This window comes from Benincasa hispida, chromosome 12, assembly GCF_009727055.1.
Source record: "Benincasa hispida cultivar B227 chromosome 12, ASM972705v1, whole genome shotgun sequence".
Taxonomy (NCBI): domain Eukaryota; kingdom Viridiplantae; phylum Streptophyta; class Magnoliopsida; order Cucurbitales; family Cucurbitaceae; genus Benincasa; species Benincasa hispida.
The window spans coordinates 80,622,536-80,640,698 of record NC_052360.1 but is presented as its reverse complement, the minus strand read 5'-3'; the positions used below and the strand labels follow the sequence as shown (position 1 = coordinate 80,640,698).

The following is an 18,163-nucleotide window of genomic DNA, read 5'->3' as shown; positions in this document are numbered from 1 at the left end:
ACCTTGTTCAAGCAAATATCTTTGACGAAAACGTATAACATTATTGGAATCTACCAATTTTTGTCTTCAATATAAATTTGAGAAACATGTCAATTTGTAATTAGTCCCAAATTCAATAATTTATAAATCCATCATCAATTTGATGGATGATTTGGCAATTTGTGATTCACCAAAATTCTTTATTCATTCGTCTTAATTTTATATGTAGTTGTAAATAATATCACGTAAGATTTTTGAATCTTACACATTAGTAATCACATCAATTTTAACTCTTTATGTTATCGAATATATATATTTAAAGAAATCAAAGTTCTAACAATAAAAATGAAAATTTTCATATTCTATAACCATAATTGAAACCTATGGTATTTTGATAACTAACTTTTGTTTTCTTGAAAAAAAAAAAAAATAAAAAAGATTGATTATGGACCGGGCTGGCCCGTAGGCCCAGCCCAAATTTCTCAAATGAAACTCAAAACCCTAATAGCCGCCATTGTTTTGCAGTGTTTCGTTTCAGCAAAGGAGAAGGCGAAGTTGTAGTTCAACCTCTGAGTATCGCAAGCCGTCTCTTCCCTACGCGCCGTCGCAATGGGTCGTATGCACAGTCGAGGGTTCGTATTTACTTTCAATGAAGAAATCTTGCTTTTAAGCTTCATCGAAAAATCTGTTTATTACAACTTCCAAATGGTTTTTCTTCTTTTTTATTTACTCTGCTTCTTTGCATTTGCAGTAAGGGTATTTCAGCTTCGGCACTGCCTTACAAGAGGACGCCGCCTAGTTGGTTGAAGATCTCTGCTCAGGATGTGAGAATTCCTCGCCAACTTGTTATTTTTATTTATTATTTTGGATTGGGCTTCGATCGTTATAATTGACCAGGAATAGAAAACTATTGAATCGAAAATGTCTGATAAAATGTAGATTTCAGCTAATTTAATCATGAGTTAATATTGAGGTTTTCAATGTTCTTATAATGTTTCAGTTCTTCAGCTGGAAAATGCCCTAGGTTCTTATTCTTTGATCACGAAGATGGTTCATGTGATTGGCACAAAAATTTGAAATTGCAGTTAATTTTAGTGGAGTATATGGTGACATGTTTTTGAGTATCATCTGAGCGCCAAATTTTGATGGTTGCTCTTGAATGTCATTTTAAATATTAGTCATTCTCAATAAGAAGGTTAAATTCTGTACCATCTGTAGAAATGAATGTCTTTTCTAATAACCTTGCAGGTTGCCGAAAACATTTGCAAATTTGCCAAGAAGGGTTTGACACCATCTCAAATTGGTGTTATTCTCCGTGATTCTCATGGCATTGCTCAGGTCAAAAGTGTTACTGGAAGCAAAATTTTGCGCATATTAAAGGCTCATGGTGAGCCCCCCATCTATCCTTCCTCACTGAATTTCCTCTTTTATACTTGAGTCGAAGGATTCTGTGATTTTTATGGCCATTTTTGTCTTCCTCGCCTCAGGTCTAGCTCCTGAAATCCCGGAGGATCTTTACCATCTCATTAAGAAAGCTGTTTCAATCAGAAAGCATTTGGAGAGGAACAGGAAAGACAAGGATTCCAAATTCAGGTTGATTTTAGTGGAGAGCAGGATCCATCGCCTGGCCCGGTATTACAAGAAGACAAAGAAGCTTCCCCCTGTTTGGAAGTAGTAAGTATTTTGAGGCACAGAAGAACGTGAATTATTTACTGCACTTTGCATGAAAATGTTGCTTAGATTAAGCTCAGATTCTCACATGCTGCTGATCTTTAGCTTCTAAATTGCCAGTCAGCTTCTGTAAAGAGAAGGTCAAAAGAAAAATTAGGTATGAAGTATGATAACCAGTGAATACCTGGTCGGTTCAGTATCAAAACAGCAACTGGATCTTTCTTTTTTTTAGTGCAACAACTGGGGATGGTGGGGGATTGATTTAATCATAGGGGGAGGTATAGGTGCGTGGCAACAACTAGATTTATCTCATAATATGAACTAAAATCTAGCTTTGTGATGTTTCTAAACTCCCGAGGATGGTTAGGCGATCTCAAAGCCAGCAATAAGATAAAACAGTGGTTAAGAAGTTATTTGGCTGTAGGCTGGGGCACTGAGTTGGTTATAATCAGTAGGTTATAAAAGTCTATAGGGGGGCATTTGGAGCAAGAAATTGATTATTATAGTCATAGGTTATTATAGTTGAGTTATAATAGTTTGTGTCTTAGGTGTAGATTATTTTAGTTTCGGTTATAATGATATGTGTTTGAGATATAAACTCTTTTAGTTTGAGAAGAAAATAGTAAACATTATAGTAAACAATAAAAAAATGATGAAGGTAAAACAGTAAAAACTGTAGAAAATGGAGGTTTTGAAATATTGTTGACCGTAGCTAATTGGAGATTACAAAATAATATTTACTGTAGCAAGAGGTGGTTATCAGTCTTAGGATAGTCCCCTAGGTTATATTAATTTGGGGTACAGACTATTTTAGTCTAGGTAGGAAATAGTAAACATGATAACAAAGAGGGAGAAGGATGATGAGTAGGAAATCGTAAACAATGTAATGAAGAGGGATTTGATTTGAAATAGTACTACGATAGTTAATTGTAGGTTATAATAATTGCAAACACCAACTATAATATAATTGGAGTCCCAAACATGAAGTGGGCTATGAGGCCCAAACAACTTGTAAGTGTGTGTATCTCCCAACTTCTCAAATTTAGACAGACACCTTTGAGGGTCTTAAACAAAATGTTGATGACATATAAACTTGTTGGTTTGTGATATTTTTGCTGATACTTATTTGTTGTTTACTTAGTTTGGATGTGAAATTGTCTAAAGCTTTGTCCTTCAATACTGAACTGTCTAATTGAATGTGGGTGTTTTTTTTACAGTGAATCCACCACGGCCAGCACCCTCGTGGCTTAGAAGCAAGTTTTTGGTGATTACGGAGTTATTTTGGGGATTCAACTTTATCGTTTAGTACTATGTTTAATACTTTATGAATACTGAACCTGGCAGTTATCCATCTTGTGCCTCACTTTGGAGTCATTGAAGTTTTGTTACTCTTATTGCATATTTGATTTCTGCAATGCTTCTGAATGACTGTTACCTGTTAAATTGCTCGTATGGGTGCAAGTTTAAGTGTTTCAAATTCAGCTCAAGTTTTTAATCGAAAATAATGTTTTTGAAATTGATTAAGGAAAAATAACCAATACTGAAACGGTTTGAATTTTTAGTATTTAGCTTAGAAGGTGTTTGACTCGATTAGTGCTAGTTGAGATGGATTTTCTTTTCGAAACAGTATTTTTAAATCGATACAAGGCTGAGCTTATTGTTCCGACATTTGTTTATAACTCTTAGTTTCGATAAAACTATGCTCTATTTTATAATCTGATGATGAATTTGTCAATACTCTTCTCAATGATATCTAGAACGCCATAAGAAATATTTAAATTACTTTTCACCGTAAGAAATAATATTTTATATCGGGATCTTTCATTTTATTTATTTAGTTTGAGAAGTTGCCTAAAGACTAATGCAAAACTTTGTCAGCTGAAGCCTCGTTTGGGTATTATGTTATTTCTTCTCATTGGTCCCATCTCGAAAATCACTTCATCTATATTCATCTATAATGTAGAGGTAAAAATTGAGAAAATGAAAGAATTAGAAGTTAGAAGGAGGCTTTTTAAAATATATTTGTACAAAAATACTTTTGAATTTTTTTTTTTTGTTGAAGTATAAATATTTTTGAGAATTTTCTATTTATAAGAACTTTCTTTAGAAGGGACGAATTAAATTTTTGTTGTCGTGTCGATATCCTTATCAATATTTTTTTACAATTTTTTAGGTTCGACATTGACATTTTTAAATAAGCTACAAAAGGTCCCTTATACAAATAAAATATAAATAATAAATATGTTGCTTAAAAATTAATTTTTTTTTATTCATTTAAATATCCTTGTAAACTTTTTAATTGATTTTTTTTGTCAAATGTATTTATCAACATTGATATTTTCATCGATTTTTGTTTTTAGAATTAAAATATTGATATTTTAAACCTTAAATTCAAGGTGAGTAAAAAAAAAAAAAAAAAAAAAAAAGGAAAAACGAAAATGGGATCAGACCGTCATGGCTACTAACTTAAGAGAGCCAGTCTTAAGCATAAATTGGTTGGTAAAAATAACGAATGTAGGCTGATCAGGGCACTCCCCATGCACTCTTAATATTCTTTTTTTCCTTTTTTAAAGGAAAGAAAAAACTGTTATTTTAGAACACTGATTTCAAGATATGGTCGTATTTTAATTTTTACCAAATCCAATGATGAAATTAATTGCAAGTAAAAGTAAAACCAGCAAAAGTTATATCAACTACGAGAACAATCGTGAAAAATTGTAAAAAAAATAACACATTTAAATTTTTACCTTACAAAACTAACATCTTTTTTAAAAATTTGTAAAAATAGTTTTCCTAAATCTGTCTGACGATTTCTCAACAAATTTTCTACTTGCAGATGCAATCCCAAAGCTCAAGTTACAATTGAGAAGGGTAAGTATAAGACATCTCAAGGGCATTCCATAAGTGAAAAGAGTTGCAGCCGGCATTACAAACACAAATAATTGATTATAAAGAAAACAGTGAGGGCCATCTGAACCAATGCATCAAAAAATTTCTCCCCAGAAATTCTAAATAAAACTGTATTATTTCATTAATGCACCAAGGATTCGTACCATTTCCCCCAGATTAAATAAGCAGCTAAAAGTCGTCATCATCTTCTTCGGCTATGTGTTTTGCAAGTTCTTGCTCCTGCTGTTGCCTTTCTCTCCTTTTCTCAGCGCTTTCTTTTTCCTTGTGTGAATTTGGTGGAAACCGAAGGGCACGAACTGCATCATTATGCATATTCAGGCAAAACGCAATCCTTGAGTTGAAAGCAATCTGAGGCTCATTGGTAGAGTAAATATCGCCAGTCTCCTTTGATACCATCCATCCGTTTGCATGATCGACTGTTGCATCAATTGCTCCATCTCGGATTGCCTTGGAGACAATACTCTCAGCATCAGCAACAGGATTTGGTGAGTCCAACCTAAGCTTTTTAGCAATGTCGACCAGAGAAATACGTGAATAAGAAATGCTAATGTTGCGAAGCCCAGTCCTAATGACATTATGTCGCAGCCTCACGATCAAGTTGTTGGTTCGATCTGAGCTGAAAGTACTCGAGAACTTGTCAGCAACGGTCCTGAAAAGCTCCAAGTCGCCAATTCTCACAGCCTGAAAAGAAAAGCATTGTTATTTAAAAAAAAAAACAGAATAAACTGAAATCACACTGCCATTATCTTGACTAGATGACGAACTATAGAAAATTCAAAACCAAAATTAATACTTAAGCCGGTATATGTTATTCCTCCAGCTGTATGTATCTTCCCATTCGTATGTACTACCTATAACCAATCAGCAACTAACCTATGGGCCCACTAACAAGAATCACACATTACCACAACATTCCCTGATTCCCCCATCCTCTTCCTACAATATACATTCATCACCGGGGGCCTACCAAAACCTCACCTTTAGTAAGAAACAGATACTTCATTTTTGTTGAGGGAAAAGAAATGATACCACAAACTTTAAATTTAATGAAAGAAAATAACTGTGAAGTATCAAAATTAACCAATAAAAATTACATTTGTAAGTTCAAAGTATGGCCTCAGAGCTGTCTCCATGCCTTTCTGCATGAAAACGGTCCTCTCCGGGATTTCTCCTAGCAGCAAGCGAACAATGATTGCCCATTTGTTGCATTGCACTCGAAAACCAAGAGCTGCAATGGGTGCTTTCCGAGCAGCTTGTAGAAGAGACTCCTTTGCATCTGTATACTCCAGCTGAATGGTCCTGATCTTGCCAAGGTAAAACAGGTACCTACAGAACTGTAATAACCAATCATTATAAGATATCTTGCATTCTAGCTTATAACTGAAGTTCTAATACTAAAGCAGGCAAGAAAGTCAACCTCAAAAAAACATCGCTTTCAAAATATGATGCCTAGATTATTATGATTTCACATACGAAGACAATGCCATATACTAAAACTTCATAAGCATATGGCAAATCATGTCAACTTTATCAATTTCAACATCAAGTTACCCAAGGGTGAGTTTTGTTATCTAAAAATATAAACATGAAAATAAAGGATTCGATGAAGAAGAAAGTTGAATCTTATTTTTTCCGTGTTTCCAGACATACATATCTGGTAGCAGGTTTGGAAATTGTATCCCAATTTAAGCAGTTGTTCAACATGTATTTGATAATATATTTTAAAACTACAAATATAGTTTTTTCTATAAGCATAAACAATAAAAAAAAGTTGTCATTATCAAGAAAATATTAGGTTGAATATGAACTATTATAAAATAGTTTACAAACAAGTTTTATGTTAGAAATGTTGAATAATTATAATTTTACAATATCATATGCTTTATAATATATTAAATTATGCCTATTTCAATGTAACAAAAATGAAATTAGCATATAGCATGAAATACTATTATTAAAGACTTTGTTTTTATCTAGTGTAAGCATGCGTTTTAAAATTTCAAATTCAAGATATGACCACTAAAAACAGAAATATTGTTTTCATAATTTTCACTATTTTGTACATAGAATCCAAAAACAGTTTTCGAGAACAAATCTGCCAAATATATATTTGTTGAATCCATTTGACTCAATGAATCTAAAAACATAAAACATAATTTAAATTGCATACCATACAAGCTCTAAACTATTTAAATGATGGTTGGGTTACATCTATTAGACTATCTTCTAGAACTCAATAACACAGTTGTACAAACTATAACAGATTCTGTTCAAGTAAACCTTTACATCTATTAGACTATTACAAGCATTCCATTGAACACAATGCTGCCTGAGATCTGATAAATCATAAAAGAATTTTTAGAACCCACAGATACTTATTTCCTTAGAATAAAGAAAAAGATTAAAACAAAACTAGGAACATAAGACTTGCCTGCTGATTTGAGTGAGCTTCAAACCGGGGTGCCTTGGACCTCAACTTCTCTGCTTGATCATAGAGGTTGTAGTGGAGGTAATTACGAAGTAGAAGGTTAAGGAGGGTTTCCTACATCACATTGTTGTCCATGCATAAGGTGCCATAATAAACTCATGGTGGTATGTACTGAAAAGATTTGAAGAACTACCTGACCCAATTCATCACGGCGCAAGGTTGCAATGCGATGCAGGGCTAGGAGGTTACTGTCAATCAACATTTCCCATGTTATAAGATAAAGATCTATATACAGTAGAGAAATCTATTCAAATACACATTCATCCTCATTTCTATACTCCAAATTAAAACCACTGGACCCATACAGAGGCATAAAAAATTAACTACCCCCACCCTATTACAATTTAGATGATAAACTCACCCCCTTATTTCAGAAAGATCACCAGTGAGTTCATAGCTGAGGGAGTAATAGAAGTAGAGCCTGGATGCTAAAACGTCGACTGTTCTCCTATTAAGGTTCTTAAGCCGTGCAATGCTTGCTGAGGCACAAACCTTAGCCTGAAATGTTCAGTGAGTGTAAGGATAGCCAGCCAAAAGTTAAAGGGCAAAATAAGAAAAACACCATTTTTTTTTAAAGAAAAAGGAAAAATATAAGTTAATAAATTCACGCGTTTCAAATGCAACTTGACACAATTTCAATCTTGCACAGAAAGCAGACAATAAATCATTTAATAAAATGGGAGTTTGACAGTACTAATATATGAAAACAAAGTGAAGATAGTAGAAAAGAGTTCCAGTGGGGGAAGCTAAATAGTGTCATTCAGAGATAAGAGAAAAACACTAATTCATTTGCATAAAAGCTTACATCGTCATATTTCTTCTGATCAATCAAAAATATTAGCACAATTAAGTAGCAAAATATCTCTATCTCGGGCAAAGGGTGTTTGGCAGGAGCTTGTGTTGCGGTGTCAACATCCATTTCGCAGTCATCCTCCTGAGCAATTATGCAATAATTAGAAGACTCAGAACACTACCACCAAGAACCATAACTTACACTGATCATACCCACTCAGTAACAAAAGAAAAAACTAACTAATGATTTCTAAGTACCTTTGGAAGAAATGACGATAACCTAGTGTGAACCTCGGACCCAGAGGGGAAAACAAGATTCAGAAATTGAGAAAGGACAGAAGCCTTCAACTTCCGCCTCAACGCCATAGTTAGACGAATGGCACGAACAATGCGCCGAACCTCCCGGGCATAGGCACCGGTCTCAGTGAGCGACACAATCTCTTTCAAATCTGTTTGACAAATGAAATCACGAATAAATCTCAAAACAAAGAACTCTAAAGAATTGAATGATTCTCTAAAGACTAAACATCTAATATATCGAAAGATATCCCAATCCCTAAAATACCAGTAAAGAGTCGCATTCAAATAAACAATGCAGAAAAGCAAGAATGAGAAAATATGGGTAAAATTTACTTACTCTGTAGAGTTGAGGGGGAAGCTGAAGAGGAAGAAGACGACAATGGAGCAGGAAGCTCTTTCATCTCGGCGTCTTGGGTCATCTTCGCGACTACTGTATGAAAATCCCACAAACTACAAAAGTAAATGAACAAAAATTTTGGTGGAGTAACGAAAAGGAAGAAGAAAATTGATAGTTCTGATGGATCTGACCTCAAATCGAGAGAAAGAACAAGATCTTTGCTGTGCAAAGATGAAGAAGCAAGGGTTTTCTGCAAATTTCTTCTTCAGCAAGACAAATCCTCAGTGAAACTGAGAAGAGAGGAGAAATGGTAAAGAAAGCGAGAATAAGAGATCTAAACGACGTCGCCTTGACTTTTTTACCGGGTTAATTTAGAAAACATTGTTTTGTATATATTTTAAATTATAATTAAAAAAAAACAATATTTTCCCCCAAAAAGTAATTATGTTACCTTATTCCACATTTTTTTAGTTCGGTACCTATTAATAATATACATATTCTTCGACGAGATTTTTGGAGACATTGATTTTGTGAAATTTAAACTTTGTATTTGTATTAATTTCTTCAATATAGTGAGTACAATCTCTAATACATAGTCCCTTTGATTATTTCTCTCGAAAAGTAAACTTTAATCCTTAAGTTTGTTAATCTTCTTGGGTTTGATGATTTATTAGGAGGATCGACCTTTGGAGTTATTGATTAGCTTGGTGTAGTCTTTGGGTGTGTCGATCGGTTTGGATCGACTTGTGGCTTGTTGATTTGCTTGGATTGGGCTCTGGCTTTTTTATTAGCTTGGATCGGTCTCTGGCTTGTTGATCGGGTTGGATAAGCCTCTGGTTTGTTGATCGGCTTGTGAGCTTTTCCTTGAGTTTGAGGAGATTGAATCTTCAGCTTGTAGGTTGTGAAGATATGGTCAATCAGTTTGTTGAAATCTTCTAATCTTTGAAGCTTCTAATAGTTTCAATTTTCAGTTCTTCAGAACTTGAGTGCTTCAGTCTTTGGAACTTGAAAAGCTTCAACCTTCGACACTTGAGAGCTTAACAACTTTGGTCTTAAAGACTTGGGAGCTTCAGTATTAGGATCTTGGGAGCTCCAACTTCAGAGCTTTAGTATGTCTTTTGATCTTTAAGGGAGTTGTGTTCTTCAGATCTTTAAAGCATCAACCTTTTGATCTTTAGAGCTTTTGAATTTCAATCTTCAGAGTTTCAAAGCTTCAGCTTTTAATCCTTCCAAAAAAATCCCCAAAAATGAAGAGGTAAAACCTCTATTTATAGAGGCTTCCCATGAGTCTTACATGGGCTTGGACCCAGTTGCTTTAGTCCCAAATATTGAGCTTGAGCTGAAGTTGGACATGGGCCAAGTTGGCCCAAATAATCACCATGGGCTTGAATTGGGTTGAGCCTTAGTGACTTTAATTACTCGATACGATCCCTCAAAGTTGGAACAATTTGGGTTATTAGTATTGTAAATGCACTCTTGTTAAAAGAAAAATGCATGAATTCTACATATATGATAAACTCATACAAAAGTATCCTTTAAATGAAAAAACTGCTTTACTAACGTATTGTAATGCTAAAATTAGAAAAAAATCTACTAATGGTTATAGGTAAGGCCAACACAAGGGGTATGCATCCAAACTAGTCGATGCATGGAAGATACATTCGACTTTTACGAACTACATCAACATCATCAACTTGCAGGCATGGACATTTGACTGACGGCGTCTAATTGAAGCAGAGTAGCAGGCGACTGTCTCAAGGTATGAAATTTAATGCAATCACATCATCAAGTGGCTAAGTGATTGCCTATATAAGGAGAAGCTACCTACAAGAGAAAGAGTTAGACAAGAGAGAATTAGACAGTAGACAGTTAACAAAGTAGTTAGTTTTCACCTCTGCTGTCTGCAAGCAAGAAATATGAGGGACGATCACCATCTTCCACTATTAATAAAGAGGTGCTGCGGGAGAAAAGCTCGAGAGAGACATCTCATTCAACACCTTCATCATGTTAGCTAAAGCAAGCATTAAAAACAAGCCAAAGAGGACAAGAGATTGAACTTTGCAACTTGACTTATTCATTTATTCATTTTTCCTTACATTCTCATTTATCACTCCACTAACTAAATTAAGTATTTGTATCAAACTTATATCTTTAATTTAATCTCATTTTCGATCATTCTCCATATCTCCATTTGTTTATTTCCTAAGTTATTTGTGCTTGTGAACTTTCTGACTTGATGAATGCATAAAATTCATGCTTGAATCTACTTGATTAAAGTAAAAAAAAAAAACAGTTAAGTCACTTGAGAGAGTAATTAATTGTTGAACGCATCAAGTTAGGGTGTGGAGTTAATTTTAGGGATAAAATTGTTCATGTCTTTTGTCTGTTCTTTGCAACCAACACATGTACCCTAGAGATAGGATTAAGTGTGGCTATTGCAACGAGAGATATTGAACATAAACTAAAGAACATATTTTTCACGCATCACATATACATTTAGATTTAGCAAACATTTATACCATCTCCGTATTCATTATCATTGGCTCATATAGGCTTGTTGTTCCCACTAGGAAATCAATGCATACCACCTACACATAATTCATTCATCCACGACCCATTTTTATCTCTTTGAACTCCTTTAACCTCTAGCATGCGACCAGTAGTTAGAATTACCATCATCTATCAAGTAATTAGGAACCATCTACAACAGATTCAAGGGCCAACCTTGCATTAGCAACTTTAGAATCCTTGCTTTCGACCCTAGACTTGAAGGGATCGAATCCCGCAGCAGAAGTGAAGAATGCCTTGCATCCCGTAATTCAATTTTTACATAAACAAATTCATTGTATTAAAATAGAACATGTAAAATAGCATGCTTTAGGGAAAAATATTAGAACCATTCTTACCTTTGTAGATTCCCAAGTTCCAAGAATGATCCTCTCGAAGTTCCAACGAACGATTCCTCCAACGATCTTGAACACGAATGATTTCTTGAACAATCTTGAACATAACCACAAGAGTAACCTCATTATTCTCTAGGATTCCAATAGAAGGATAAGTGGTATTCAATTATTAGGAGAGGAAAAGGAGAAAAGGCTTTTGAGGAGTAGAGAGAATTTTTTTTGTGGCTTAGGAAAAAATTTTGCACAATAATACTTGTGTACTATCAGTGTGTCCCAAAGGGACCATAGGGAGGTCTTTATATAGAGAAAGACCAAACCTTTTTCCTAATCATTTTCCTATTTTCCTCTTCCACAATTAATTAATTAAATAATACTTATTTAATTAATTAGCACAATTAAATAATACTTATTTAATTTAATTTTCACATTAATTAAATAACTATTTATACATTAAATCAAATTATATATATATATATAGTTAATCATCATAAACATCGTAGGTATATGTGCAATACCTCTCTATTAATTAATTCTTTGTGAATGTAATTCTCTTGAATTAATTAATTGAATCTTATTCAAATATCACTTTTCAATTTAATTTGAATTATAGATCATATCCATAATCAATTATATATTAATCACATCAATATATGATTTCCTTAAATTAATTTGAATAATTCAAATCATCCCTCTTAGATATCCTCTAATGAGCAAACAAAGGGACCGATGGACCTGTAGATCAAAAGTTCCAATGATATGAGATTAATTGGCTAAACTCATTAACCAAGTTAATCAATATTTGTTAACTGTGGGCACACTTCATTAAAGACCCATAACTATACTCTTCTCACTACAGATATATTTCTATGTCCATGGATATAGACCAATAATGACAAGTTAGTCCTTCACGAGTGTTCGTAACTCCAACTGGGTCAAATAATCGTTTTACCCTTGGGTTACCTCTGACCCCTTAAGTACTAGTGCTCCTCTAATGAACAACCTATTAATGGTCTAAACAATAAATAGAAACCTCTCTTGGGCCAATTAGAGAGGAGAGCCTTTTGTTCAAGTCCCATAGACACCACTTAAGGGATCACTCATCTACTTACCCTTAAGACGGGAAAGAGTGAATTCCATCTCGTATTATTATGTTCTCAGCTCCCCACTCGGTCTTGTCTCCAAAATGGTAGGCATATTGGGTCGGCGAACTGGCTACCATCATCCATACAAATCAAAGGAAAATCCCTCGTGAACAGGAGTTCATAATATACTCAGGAGTAAGATTAAGTTGCCTAGGTCATCCTATTGAAATAGGAACCTAACTAGTTAACAATGTTACATCTAGTGGTTACTATTTCACAATTCGGTCTTATGTAAACTCATTGCATAGGATATACCCCACTCTCATGTCAACTATATAAATGTGTTAGATCATTGTGTTTCTATCAAATATAAAGTGGGTCGTATCCATAGTGTTACCAGGATAAGGTACCCAGACTTATCCTTATACTATAGACCCTTCAGGCTGTATCTTGAACATTGATCACCATTCAAGACACATAAGGAAGTATTGGGTGTTAGTTTATTGGATTTAGGATTATTAAGGAAAAAAAAATAGACAAATGACACAAACAATAACATTTATTGAATTAACATCTATAACTCTTTATTGATGACGGTCAATTAATAACATTTACTATCTACGAGTTTTAGGGCATAAAACCCAATAGAACTTACCAGGACACTTAGGCTAGATTTATACTTCGATCTAGCTTGAGAAGACTTGTATGCATTAGTAAGGTGTGCACACATATTATCAGTCCAACACATAACATCTTCTTCATACCAAGAGATAGATTAAATATTCTTATCATTCCTCATCATAATCATTCACTCTCATTAGCATTCATCATCCTTCATCATTATTCATCATTATTAAGAATAGAAGAAGGTGAACATGAACCCTTTTAACCCTGAGTCTAACAAAATAAGAACCTCTGACTATAGTATGAATACCTGGATTTTATGTAGAGATATAAAACTGGATCAAGTTTGAGTAATAGCCAAAATGGTCTAAAGTATAGGGAGAAGGTTGGGTACCTTAACTTTGGGACACTATGGATGCAACCCACTTTGTATTTGATACAAGTGATGTGATCCTAAATCGTTCATGTGGAGACATGCGAGTGGAGGCGTCATATGCAATAGGTTTGCATAAGACCGGACCACGAAATAGTCACTTTTAATTTACAACATAGTCTACTGTTAAAACTGACTATTTCAATTCGATGGCCTAGGTAACTCGATCTTAATCTTGAGCTAACTATGAACTCTTGTTTATTTGGAATTATCCTTTAATATATATGGGTGAGAGTGGCTCGATATTGTCGACTCAATAAGCCTTCCATTTTAGGGGTAAGACCGGGTAGATAGATGAGGACATAGTCTTGCAAGATGGAATTCACTCCAACCTGATTCTAGGGATAATAGATTGGTTGTTCTTTTAAGTGCTAATTCTGAATCTTGAACAAGAGGCCCCACCCTCTCATTGGCATGAGAGGGACTCAATTTTTTGGTTGAATCACAAACAAATTGTTCATTAGAAGATCAGTGGGACTTAAGGAACAAGATGTAATTACAGGGGTAAAAACGATAATTTTGACCTAGTTGTAATTACGAACAACCTATGAAGGATCGACTTACTAATGATGGTTAAATCAAGTGGACATAAACATATCTACAATGAGGATAGTGCAACTACTGAGCATTAGTAGAGTGTCCGGGTAATTAATGAATGTTGGTTAGTTAGGTTAAAAAGTTTAGCCGGTTAATCTCAGATCTTTAGAGCTCATAATCTGTAGGTCCATTCGGTTCCCCTACTAGCTCGTATGAGACTAAACATTAGAACAGTGTGATGAGAGAATTTGAAACATTCAAATTCAGTTTAGGGAATTATCGTTAATTAGATGCGATATAATTGATGTTTAATTGTTGAATTAAACAAATTAGAGAGTTGAAGAATATTTAAATAGGATTTAAATACTATTCGTGTGAATGAGGATTCACGTTCGAGATTGGTGTTTTATTAATTTAATATTTGATATTAAATTAATTTGATTAATTAAATTATTTAATTAATTATATTTAAAATTAGTTTAAAAGAAATTATTTTTATTTAAAAATTAAATTTCATTTCAAAATTGAATTTTTAATATTTCAATTTTGAATGAAATTGGAGATAGTGGAAAGTTCCAACGTTCTCCACTTTGATTAACACCTTTAATCCCATTAAATTAATGTTAATTTGGTGTCAATTTTCGGTGCATTTTGTTTTGCATGGATTCTTCTTTAAATAGAAGAATTGTTTGCTTTATAATTTTTTCTCATGCAATTTGCATTTTTGAAGAAAAATTTTGTTCTTAACATTCACACACCAAAATTATCAACTCTCTCAAAATTCCCTTAAATTTCTTCACAAATTGGATCCCACAATCCGTTATGAGGCCAAAGAATAGCAGGAAAGACTCTAGCGGTAGTCCACGAAATGTTCATGATCTGAATTAAGCTGAGGACTGCATCAATTTGGAGTTCTCAAATTGTTGATTTCTAAAACCCTAATTTCATGATATGAACATGCAAGCTTGAATTCTAAATTAATGTAGTTAGAGTGCTTAAGATCGAAATTGCTTTTACATGCATGTTGTTAACTCTTTCACGCCGCAACACTCTACACGAAATTCTCCAAGCACCGCTGCACTTCGGCAAGAGTGCCACGACTCTCTAGGCCAGAAGCTACTATTTTGCTTTGATTTTTCACTAGAAATGCTCCAAATTTGCTTGCCTTCTCCAGCAACTCTTGCCAAAGATTCAAGACATGGACTTACAGACTCGATAGCATAATTAAATGCCAAAAAACAACAAGCCTTTACAACTTTAATCAGATTATATCAGTAAATCTAAGTGCCAAATTTTTGAAAACATCCAATTTGTAATCCACGACCAAAATGTAGTACAAAACCCACCGTTTCTCTTAATTTTATGTCAAATTGAAAAACAAATTGTATGAAATGGCTCTAATACTAATGGAAGGAATCGAATTCATAGAGGAAGCATTTGAACACCGTACAATTTGAAATTCAATTGATGGACAGTGAAATTTAGAGAAAACAATAATAAAAAATTATCAAGATAAACATTCATAAAGCTTAAGCATGCATACTACTGAGAGATTTAGAGAAAAGGAGACTAACCCTTGAAGTTTCACTTCTTCACAAAAATCCTCTTTGTATTGGACAATAACACCTCTTTACTCGAACAACAAAACTTTCCAAAAACATGTACACAGTAGGAATGAACACACTACCATTCAGAGACATTTTTGTTCTCTTGGAACAAAGAGTTGGATGTATGGGCTCTAAACTTGGTTTCTGGTAGAGGAAATTTTACAGGGGAGATTGTAAGTGAGAGAGCTTCTTCTTAATTTTCCAGGCAGCAAAAAAACGATCATGCTAGTGTTTTCTTAAAAAACTGTATAAGAAAAGAGTGAGGGAGAGGGAGTTACAATAATTTCCTCTCACGATTTGAAAAAATAACTCCCCTATCATGGAGAATTATAATTGTATTATTAAATAAATAATAATATAATATATTATACGATTAATTATATAATTAACAAGCTATATAATATGCATTATAATCATATAATAATGCAACTCTTTCTTATAACCTATAGTTTTAATGTGAATCATATTCACATTAAATTTTAACCTACAGATTTTATAAAAATCTTATTTATATAAATAATATTTGAATCTCTTTCAAATATTTCTCTCACATATTATATAGTTTTAATTATAAATCATATTTATAATTAATTATATAATATATTATTGTTGGATTTTATGTCCTAAAACTCGTAGCTTGTAATATCATATTCTTGTTCAATAAAGCTGTTATTGAAAATCTTTAGTAAATTTAAATTCTATATTCATGAATCCAATAAACTAAGGATCCAAGGCTATTAAGTTTAAGTTTGAACTTTATGTAGTAACACAAATGTGAATCAAGTTCAAATATATAGCCAAAATGGTCTATAATATATGAATAAGATTGGGCGCCTTATTCTGAGGACACTATGGATGCGGCCCATTTTGTAGTTAATACAAATGGTGTAATCCTAAACCGTTCATGTGGAGACATGAAAATGGGGGTATTCTATGTAAAGAGTTTAGATAAGGCTGAACCATAAAAGAGTCAATTTTTACGTTCTAAATGTCGTTTAATGTATAAAACTGACTATTTCATTAATTGATGACTTAGGTAACTTAATCTTAATCCTGAGCTAACTATAAACTCCTGTTCACTCGGAATTATCCTTAGATCTACATAGGTTAGGGCTCATTATCGTTGGCCCAATAAGCCTCCTATTTCAAGGGTAAGATCAGGTGGATAGTTGGGAACATAGGGTGCAAGATGGAATTCACTCCTACCCATTATAGGGATAGTAGATAGGTTGTTCCCTTTAGTACTGAATCCAGATCTTGAACAAGGGGCCCCACCCTCTACTTTGCTCGAGAGGGGTTCAGTTTATAGGTTGGACCTTAAACCAATTGTTCATTAGAGGATCAGTGGAACTTAAGGAATAATATGTAGTCTCGGGGGTAAAACGATTTTTATGACCCAACCAAGATTACGAACAACTTGTGAAGGATTAACTTACTAATCATGGTTATATTATATGGACACAAATATATGTATAGTGAGGGGAGTGCAACTATGGGACTATAGTGGAATGACCTGTAAGTTAACGAATGTTGATTAGCTCCATCTAAAGAGTTTAGCCAGCTAATCTCGGATCGTTGAAGCCCATGATCTATAGGTTCATTAGGTTCCCCTACTAGCTCATAGGAATAAACTTAGAACAATATGATAGAATAATTCGAATTGTTCGAATTAGGTGAAGAGAGAGAAACTGACAAGTATATGTGATATAGTGGTCGATTTTTCAGTTTAGAGATACAACTTTAATATTTAAATGTGATTTAAATATCAAGAATATGAATACGTTCATATTTGGAAGCTCGGAAATAATGGAAATGGTCAAAGATGTAAAAAGTCAAAGAGTTGACTTTTGACTTTGAAAAGTCAAACTTTGACCAACCTTATATTCAAATGTGATTTGAATTTCGAGAAAATGAATGTGAATTCATGCTCGGGAGGTCAAAACTAGTCAACACAGAAAATCATAAAAAGTCAAAATATTGACTTTTCGGTCAAAGTTTGATTTTGACCAAATGACTATTTTTCTCTTTGACTAAAGTTAGTAGGAAAATCCAAACTTTTGTTGGATAATTCCACTAACAAAATAGTAGGCTAGGTGTTGGCATATAGTGGAAACATTAAGCCCACTTAGATAGTGGATTCTGGGTGTTGGATTTTTATGAAGTTGTTTCATGCAATTTTGCATGGCCCTTTTCTATAAATATAGGCTTTTGAATTTGGATTAAAAACTTTTGACATTTTGCAAAAAATAGTTTTTAAAAAATTGGGCTGAAAAAAAAAAACCAAACCCAACCTAAAATTCATTCTTCTATTTCCATCTATTTCTCTCTCTCGGGTTTTTCATCCATCGGGTCCTACAACTCGGTTCTAAGTCCAGAGGATAGTAGGTCAGCTCTAGTGGTTGTCCGATTCGTGTTCGAGCAGAGATAGATGAGTTTCGGGAGCTTCAAAGGTAAGATTTCAAAAAAAAAAAATCCTAATTAATTAATTTAGGGTTGTATG

The 18,163-nt window shown here is 33.7% G+C and overlaps 2 protein-coding genes across 3 annotated transcripts; one reads left to right on the top strand and one right to left on the bottom strand.

The window, feature by feature from the left end:
• The first annotated feature begins 473 nt into the window (after window positions 1–473).
• On the top strand, window positions 474–3,093 carry LOC120092716 (40S ribosomal protein S13). The gene is made up of 5 exons (XM_039050870.1): window positions 474–611; window positions 731–803; window positions 1,228–1,366; window positions 1,467–1,653; window positions 2,868–3,093. The coding sequence occupies exons 1-5, from the start codon at window positions 589–591 to the stop codon at window positions 2,899–2,901; spliced, it is 456 nt and encodes a 151-aa protein (XP_038906798.1). The 5' UTR covers window positions 474–588; the 3' UTR covers window positions 2,902–3,093.
• A 1,419-nt stretch (window positions 3,094–4,512) lies between these two features.
• LOC120068489 (probable 26S proteasome non-ATPase regulatory subunit 3) lies at window positions 4,513–8,822 on the bottom strand. Of its 2 annotated transcripts, none has more exons than XM_039020275.1 (9): window positions 8,669–8,822; window positions 8,478–8,570; window positions 8,099–8,289; window positions 7,854–7,982; window positions 7,410–7,546; window positions 7,182–7,236; window positions 6,992–7,102; window positions 5,655–5,894; window positions 4,513–5,241 (listed from the first exon to the last, which is right to left on the bottom strand). In XM_039020275.1, exons 2-9 carry the CDS (start codon window positions 8,557–8,559, stop codon window positions 4,729–4,731), a joined length of 1,458 nt encoding a protein of 485 aa, XP_038876203.1. In that variant the 5' UTR covers window positions 8,560–8,570; window positions 8,669–8,822; the 3' UTR covers window positions 4,513–4,728. The 2 variants fall into 2 exon arrangements, with proteins under 2 accessions (XP_038876203.1, XP_038876204.1); XM_039020276.1 differs by having other exon boundaries at window positions 8,478–8,590; window positions 8,669–8,816.
• Window positions 8,823–18,163: the final 9,341 nt, after the last annotated feature.